The 9,143-nt window shown below is 36.7% G+C and overlaps 1 protein-coding gene across 1 annotated transcript; it reads left to right on the top strand.

The window, feature by feature from the left end:
* Positions 1-4,579: 4,579 nt before the first annotated feature.
* Positions 4,580-4,966, top strand: LOC101681070 (BH3-interacting domain death agonist-like). Its single transcript, XM_013059747.2, has one exon. It carries the CDS (start codon positions 4,650-4,652, stop codon positions 4,947-4,949), a length of 300 nt encoding a protein of 99 aa, XP_012915201.1. The 5' UTR covers positions 4,580-4,649; the 3' UTR covers positions 4,950-4,966.
* The last annotated feature ends 4,177 nt before the right edge of the window (positions 4,967-9,143 follow it).

Raw genomic sequence — 9,143 nt, 5'->3', positions numbered from 1 at the left:
CATTGGACAAGACTGACCTCATAGATAAATACAGAACATTTCACCCTAAAACAACAGAAAACTCATTCTTCTTGATGCACATCGAACTTTCTCTAGAATAGATGATATACTGGGTCACAACTCAGGTCTCAACTGATACCAAAAGACTGAGATTATTCTCTGCATAATCTGAGACCACAATACTTTGAAACTAGAATTCAGTCACAAGAAAACATTTGGAAGAAATTCAAACACTTGGAAGCTAAAGACCATTCTGCTTAAGAATTTTTGGGCCAACCAGGAAATTAGAGAAGAATTTAAACAATTCATGGAAAACAATGAGAATGAAACACATTGGTCCAAAACCCCTGGGATACTGCAAAGGTGGTCCTATAGGAGAAAAGCATAGCCATCCAAGTCTCACTCTAAAAAACAGAAAAATCCAGAATACAAAAATTAACTATATACTTAAAGAACTGGAGAAAGAACAGAAAATAAAGCCTAAGTCACACAAGAAAAGGGAAATAAAGATTAGAGAAGAGAACAATGAATTAGAATCCAGAAATACAGTAGAGCGAGCAACAAAACTAGGAGCTAGTTCTTTGAAAGAATTAATAAGATCACTAAACCAATAATCAGACTTATCCAAAAGAAAAGAGAAAAGACCCAAATTAATAAAATTATGATTGAAAGGGGAGAGATCATGACTAACAGAAAGGAAATAGAAATAATTATCAGAAATTATTATCAACAGGTATATGCCAATAAATTAAGCAACCGAGAAGAAATGGATGCATTCCTGGAAACCTATAAACTACCAAGACTGAAACAGGAAGAAATCGACAACATGAATAGACCAATAACCAGTAACAAGACTGAAGCAGTGATCAAAAACCTCCCAAAAAACGAGAGTCCAGGACCTGATGAATTCCCTGGGGAATTGTACAAAACATTCCAAGAAGAAATAATACCTATTCTCCTGAAGCTGTTTCAAAAAATAGAAATGGAGGGGTGCCTGGGTGGCTCAATGGGTTAAAGCCTCTGCCTTTGGCTCAGGTTGTGATCCTGCGGTCCTGGGATCAAGCCCCACATCAGGCTGTTGACTCAGCAGGGAGCCTGCTTCCCTTCCTCTCTCTCTGCCTGCCTCTCTGCCTACTTGTAATCTCTGTCTGTCAAATAAATAAATAAAATCTTTTAAAAAAATAGAAAAGAAAAAAAAAACTTCCAGACTCTTTCTATGAGGCCAGTATTACCTTGATCCCAAAACGAGGCAAAGACCCCATCAAAAAGGAGAATTACCGGCTAATATATCTGTTGAATATGGATGCCAAAATTCTGAACAAGATCCTAGCTAATAGTATACAACAGTACATTAAAAGGATATCCATCATGATCAGGTAGGATTTATCCCTGGGATGCAAGGGTGGTTCAACATTCACAAATCAAACAGTGTGATAGAACACATTAACAAGAGAAGAGACAAGAGCCATATGGTCCTCTCAATTGATGCAGAAAAGCATTTGACAAAATACAGCATCCTTTCCTGATTAAAACTCTTCAGAGTGTAGAGATAGAGGGAAACATTCCTCAATTTCATAAAAACCACCTATGAAAAGCCCACAGCGAATATCATTCTCAGTGGGGAAAAGCTGAGAGCCTTTGCCTTAAGATCAGGAACATGACAACAATGCCCACTCTCACCATTACTGTTCAACATAGTACTGGAAGTCCTAGCAACAGCACTTAGAAAATAAGAAGAAATAAAATATACTCAAATTGGCAAAGAAGAAAGTAAAACTCTCTCTCTTCACAGATGACATGATACTTTATGTGGAAAACCCAAAAGAATCCACCTCCAAATTACTAGCACTCATACAACATTTCAGTAATGTGGCAGGATAGAAAATTAATGCACAGATATCAGCTGCTTTCCTATACACTAACAATGAAACTATAGAAAGAAAAATTAGGGAATCAATTTCATTTACAATAGCACCAAACACCATAAGATACCTTGGAATAAACCTAATTAAAGAGGTGAAGGATCTATACTCTAGAAACCACAGAACACTTATGAAAGAAACTGAAGAAGACACAAAAAGATGGAAAAGCATTCCATGCTCATGGATTGGAAGAATACACATTGTTAAAACCTCTATGTTGCCCAGAGCAACCTATACTTTCAATTCCATCCCAATCAAAATACCAATGGCATTTTTCAGAGTGCTGGAACAAACAATCTTAAAATTTTTATGGAACCAGAAAAGACCCTGAATTGCCAAGAAATACTGAAAAAGAAAAGCAAAGCTGGGGGTATCATGTTGCCTGCTTTCAAGATATATTACCAAGCTGTGATCACCAAGAAAGCATCGTACTGGCACAAAAACAGACAACATATCAAGGGGACAGAATAGAGAGCCCAGATATGGAACCTCAATTCTATGGTCAACTAATCTTCAACAAAACAAGGAAAACTATCCAATGGACAAGAGACAGTCTCTTTAATAAATGGTGCTGGGGAAACTGGACAGCTATAAACAGAAGAATGACACTTGGCTATTCTTTTCTATCATACACAAAGATAAATTCTAAATGGATGAAAGATCTCAGTGTGACACAGAAATCCATCAAAATGCTAGAGGAGAACATAGGCAGTAATCTCTTTGACATTGGCCACAGCAACTTCTTTCAAGAGAAAGAAGTGAAAATGTTTCAAGAGAAACAAAAGTGAAAATGAACTTTTGGGACCTCATCAAGATAAAAAGCTTCTGCAAAGCAAAGGAAACAGTCAATTAAACAAAGTGACAACCCATGGACTGAGAGAAGATATTTGCAAAAGACACTACAAATAAAGGGCTGGTATCCAAGATCTACAAAGAACTTCTCAAACTCAACACCCAAAAAAGAAATACTCAAGTCAAAAAATGGGCAAAAGACATGAACAGACACTTCTCCAAAGAAGACATGCAAATGCCTAACAGACATATGAAAAAGTGTTCACCATCATTAGCCATCAGGGAAATTCAAATCAAAACCACACTGAGATACCACCTTACACCAGTTAGAATGGAAAAACTTGTTAAGGCAAGAAATAACAAATGTTGAAAAGGTTGTGGAGAAAGGGAAACCTTCTTACACGCTTGGTGGGAATGCAAGTTGGTACAGTCACTTTGGAAAAGAGTGTGGAGGTTCCTCAAAATTTAAAAATAGAACTATGCTATGACCCAGCAATTGCACCACTGGGTATTTACCCCAGAGATACAGTTGGAGTGAAAAGAAGGGCCACATGCACTCCAATCTTCATAGCAGCAATGTCCACAATAGCCAAACTGTGGAAAGAGCCAAGATGTCCTTCAACAAACAAATGGATAAAGAAGATGTGATCCATATATAAAAAATGGAATATTACTCAGCCATCAGAAAGAATGAATACCCAACATTTGCACCAACATGGATGGAATTGGGGGACATTATGCTGAGTGAAACAAGTCAAGCAGAGAAAGACAATTATCATATGGTTTCACTTATTTGTGGAAAATAAGGAATAGCATGGGGGACATTAGAAGAAGGAAAGGAAAAATGTAGGTGGGAAAATCAGAGGGGGAAATGAACCATGATAGACTAGGGACTTCAGTAAACAAACTGAAGGTTTTAAAGGGGAGGAGAGTGAGGGATGGGTTAACCCGGTGATGGGTATTAAGAAGGGCATGTATTGCATGGAGTACTGGGTGTTATACACAAACAATGAATCATGGAACACTACATCAAAAACTAATGATGTACTGTATGGTGACTAATGTAACATAATAAAAAAAGAATAAGGAATTTTCATGTACAAATGATACATAAATATTGTATATTAAATATCATTTAAAATGAAAAAGCAAGCTAACAATTAGTAGACATAGTATGATTTTCTTGTGTTAATAAAACTGTATAGCCAAAAATAAATAAGAGACATTGAAAGGGTTAAAAAAAAAAGTTCATTAATACTATTGCTTTAAGAGAGTGTGATACATCAGGTGAAAAAAAAAATATATATGCAGACACATATTTTCTCTTTTAATACATAGAATTTATACGCACACATATATGATGCATAAAATTTTGTACACATATATTTTATATACATATTATTCTTTATAAATTACCATGATTTAAATGTTTAATTTCATCAAGCATCACTTTTAAAGGGGAAATACTATTTCAAATAAAATTAATAATTAAGTAAAATGGTTCCTAAGACTTTGAGCAGAGTATTATTTTTGTGTCCATTTGCTTTCATGTCATTACTTAGTAGGAGCTAGAGTATGAGGCCAACCTGCCAGAAGAGTTTACTCTGACAGCATAAATATTGTTACTCTCCCAACAATCTGAGAAAAGGAATACAAAGCACTTAAAAATGTCAGGAGGCTAGCATTATATGGTATATTAACTTGCTGGTGTTTGTCTTCCTCCAAAGCTACTCTGACTCTAATTTCCACAAAGAGCTGGAGGTCCTGGGCCGGGAACTACCCATGCCAGCTCACCTGCAGGAGGAGCAAGACTATAGGCTACAGACGGATGGCAACTGCTGCAGCCACTTCCTGGTGAATGAGGAGAGAGATTCTCAGGGTCAAGAGGAAATCATTCAGGATATTGCCAGGTAGCTCGCCAAAATAGGGGACGATATGGATCGTAGCATCCACCCAGGACTGGTGAATAACCTGGCAACAGAGTTCACGAATAGGAGACTGTCGGAAGAAGACAGAAGGCAGTGCCTCGCTGCTGCGCTGGAGCGGGTCATGCAGACTTACCCCACAGACATGGAAGATGAGAAGACCATGCTGATATTGGCCATGTTCTTGGCCAAAAAGGTGGCTGATCACACACCATACTTGCTCCGTGAAGTCTTTCGCACAACAGTGAACTTTATTAACCAGAACCTGTTCACTTACGTGAGGAACTTGGTCAGAAATGACATGGACTGAGTGGACACCTCTGCCGAAGCAAGACTGGTTAAAACTTGATATGATGAGGGCGCCTGGGTGGCTCAGTTGGTCGAGCAACTGCCTCCGGCTCAGGTCACGGTCCTGGAGTCCCCGGATCGAGTCCCTCATCGGGCTCCCAGCTCCACGGGGAGTCTGCTTCTCCCTCTGAGCTTCTCGCCTCTCATGTTCTCTCTCACTATCTCTCTCTCAAATAAATAAATAAAATCTTTAAAAAAAAAAAACTTGATATGATGAGAACAAAGCAGCTGCCTCCAGCTGAGATGGAGCAATAGCCGAGAAGATACTCATGAGATAATAGCTATTTATTTCTATTTTAAAGATGTTTTAAGCTGTGATCCATTTAGACATCTTTACATTAACATACTTGAATGGAAATATTTCACATTGTTGAATGAGTTTCATACCATCTTCTAAATCCACTACACCTTGTGCATTTATCTCATTTCAGTACAACTTCACTTGAAAATTAAATTTAAGAACAGATTGTAAGACAGAAAACAAAAAAAAAGGAGAGGTTTATTTTCTTCCTTAACAGAGACTTCATGATGGAGTAGATGTGTGATTTATTGAACTTGTCATGAGTACAAAGGTGAAATTAAACTTGCACATCTATATTTATTAGTGGCAGCATAAAAACAGTATTTTGGAAAATCAGTTGACAGTATTAACTAAGTGTAAAAAAAGCTTTAATACTAGCTGACCCAGGGCTTCTATTTCTAGTATATGTGTACTAAAAATAACCTGAAACAAGGAAAAAGCTAATGGCACAAAAATGTCCATCATAACATTAGCTATTTTAATGAAAACTTGAATGGAGTTTAACTGCCCAGCAATGAAGTACTTCCAAACAAAATAAAGCATTATAATCAATGGAACAAAATGCAGTAATCAGAACTCTTCAGTACGGGACTATAATAACCATACTACTTGATAATTTTTATATGTCTCATTACATCTCCTAACTCAACTTGATGAAAGTAAACAGACTACTGACTATGAGTGTTGCCTATCTGAGAAAACAGCACCATCATCCATAAATTTACCCAAATCTGGTGTCATTTTTTCATCTCCTCCCTTAAGTTCTCCCTTCTTCAATACACCACTGCATTAGTTAGTGCTATCTACTAAATATTTCTCAAACCTATATACTATATATATAAACCTATATACTTTTCCCCCCATGTTGACCACTACATACAAACTCATACAAACATCACTTCTTATTTGGACTATTACAACACCTTCCCAAACTGGACTTTTAACATCTTAGCTCCAACAATTCTGTTCTTCACATGTAGCCAAAAGACCTTTTCAAACCAAAATTTGATGAAGTTGTTGCTCCACTCTCTTTATTCTTTGGATTTAAACAAAGGAACAAATATAATCATCATATTCTCTAACATGAGACTTTTTGCTGAGTTAGTTTGTGTCTCTCACTCACCTTTAAAAAAGAATTTTTTTTTCAGGTACGGGATTTAGTAATTCAACACTTATATACAAACAACACCTTCTGCTCATCATAAGTGCCCTCCTTAATCCCCAGTACCTATTAACTCATCCCCTTACCAACTTCCCCTCTGGTAAACATAAGATTGTTCTCGATAGTTAAAAGTCTATTTCTTGGGTTTTCTCTCTGGTTTCCCCCATGTTCCTTTGTTTTGTTTCTAAAATTCTACGTATCAGTAAAATCATATGGTATTTCTTTCCCTGGCTGGATTTATTTTGCTTAGCATAATACTCTCTAGCTCCATCCATGTTGCTACAAAGGGCAAAATTTCATCCTTTTTCATGGCTATGCAATATTCCATTGTATATTGACACCATCTCTTCTTTATCCATTCATCAATCAGTGGACATTTGGGTTATTTCATTATTTGTCTATTTTTGATAATGCTGCCATTAACATCAGGATGCAAGTATCTCTTTCAAATTTATATTTTTGCATCCTTTGGGTGAATACCTATTAGTGCTATTGCTAGATCATAGAATAGTTCTATTTTTAACTTTTTGAGGAAACTCCATACTATTTTCAGGAGTGACTGAAACAGTTTGCACTCCCAACAGTGTATGAGGGTTCCCCTTTCTCTAAATCCTCTCCAACACCTGTTGTTTTCTGTGTTGTTAATTTTAGCCATTCTTCCTGGTGTGAGGTGATATTTCATTATGGTTTTGATTTGTATTTCCCTGATGATGAGTGATGTTGAGAATCTTTACAAGTGTCTTTTGTCCATATGTATGTATTCTTTGGAAAAATGTCTATACATGTCTTCTGCCCATTTCTGAACTTTATTATTTGTTTTCAGGGTATTGAGTTTTATAACTTCTTTATTTTTTTTTTTAAGATTTTATTTATTTATTCGACAGAGAGAGATCACTGGTAGATAGAGAGGCAGGCAGAGAGAGAGAGGGAAGCAGGTTCCCTGCTGAGCAGAAAGCCCGATGCGGGACTCAATCCCAGGACCCCGAGATCATGGCCTGAGCCGAAGGCAGCGGCTTAACCCACTGAGCCACCCAGGCGCCCCTATAACTTCTTTATATACTTTGGATACTAACCCTTTATCAGATATGACATTTGCAGACATCTCCCATTCCAAAGGTCGCCTTTTAGTGTTTTTTGTTTTTGTTTTAAATATTTACCTATTTGAGAGAGAGGCAAAGATAGTAACAGAGAGCACAAGCTAGCACGAACAGGGAGTAAAGGGAGAAGCAAGCTCCCCGCCAGTGAGGGAGCCCAACACACGGCTTGATCCCAGGATCCTGAGATCATGACCTGAGCAGAAGTCAGATGCCTAACCAACTGAGTCACCCAGGTGCCCCTACCTTTTAGTTTTCTTGATTGTTTCCTTCATTGTTCAGAAGAAATACCAATAGTTTATTTTTGCTTTTGTTTCTCTTCAAGTACGTCGTACCTAGTAAGAAACTGCTAGTGCCCATGTCTGAGATTACCTCCTGTGTTCTCCTCTATGATTTTGATGGTTTCCTGTCTTATATTTAGGTCTTTAATCCATTTTGAATTTATTTTTGTATATGGTATAAGAAAGTGGTTGAGTTTCACTCTTTTGCATGTTGCTGTCCAGTATCCCCAACACCATTTGTTGAAGAAACTGTCTCCCCCCCCCCCCATTGGATATTCTTCCCTGTTTTGTCAAAGATTAAGTGACCATACAGTTGTGGGTTCATTACTGGGTTTTCTATTCTGTTCCAATCATTTATGTGTCTGTTTTGGTACCAGTACCATATTGCCTCAATCACTACAGCTTTGTAATATACCTTGAAGTCCAGAATTGTGATTTCTCCAGCTTTGCTTTTCAAGATTGATTTGGTTACTCAGAGTTATATGATTCCATATACATTTTTGGATTATTTGTTATAGCTCTGTGTAAAATGTTGTTGGTATTTTGATATGGACTGCATTAAATGTGTAGATCACTTTGGATAACATAGACATTTTAACAGTATTTGTTATTCCAATATATGAGCATGTTGTTTTTCCATCTCTTTGTGTTATTCCAATATATGAGCATGTTGTTTTTCCATTTCTTTGTCTCCTGTTCAGTTTCTTTTATCAGTGTGTTATAGTTTTCAGAGTACAGATTTTTCACCTTTTTGGTTAGGTTTATTCCTAGCTATTTTATGGACTTTGGTGCAATTGTAAATGGGACTGCTTCCTTGACTCCTCTTTCTGCTGCTTAATTATTGGTATATAAAACTGCAACAGATTTCTGTACATTGATTTTGTATCCTGAATATTTACTGAATTTGTGTATCAGTTCCAGCAATTTTTTGATGGAGTCTTTTGGGTTTTCTATATAGAATATGATGTAATCTACAAAGAGTAAAAGTTTTGCTCCTTTCTTGCTGATATGGATGCCTTTTATTTCTTTTTGCTGTCTGATTGCTGTGGCTAGGACTTCCAGTACTGTATTGAATAAAAGTGGTGAGAGTGGACATTGTTATCTTGTTCTTGACCACAGAGGGAAAAAGTTCTCAGTTTTTCTCCAATGAAGATGATATTAGTTATGTGTTTTTCATATACAGCTTTTATTATGATAAAGTATGTTTCTTTTGAGGATTTTTATCATGAATGGATGTTTACTTTGTCAAATGCTTTTTTCTGCATCTATTGAGAGGATCATAGTTCTTATCCTTTCTTTTATTAATGTGGTGTTTCAT

The sequence above is a fragment of the Mustela putorius genome, unplaced genomic scaffold (genome assembly GCF_011764305.1).
Source record: "Mustela putorius furo isolate JIRA1106 unplaced genomic scaffold, ASM1176430v1.1 tig00537350_pilon_pilon_pilon, whole genome shotgun sequence".
Taxonomy (NCBI): domain Eukaryota; kingdom Metazoa; phylum Chordata; class Mammalia; order Carnivora; family Mustelidae; genus Mustela; species Mustela putorius.
Note: the sequence above shows the minus strand (reverse complement) of the source record. Positions and strands in the feature narration are given on the sequence as shown.

Coding starts and splice junctions, on each gene's coding strand:
- LOC101681070 (XM_013059747.2), top strand. CDS start 4,650: ATGGATCGTAGCATCCACCCAGGACTGGTGAATAACCTGGCAACAGAG.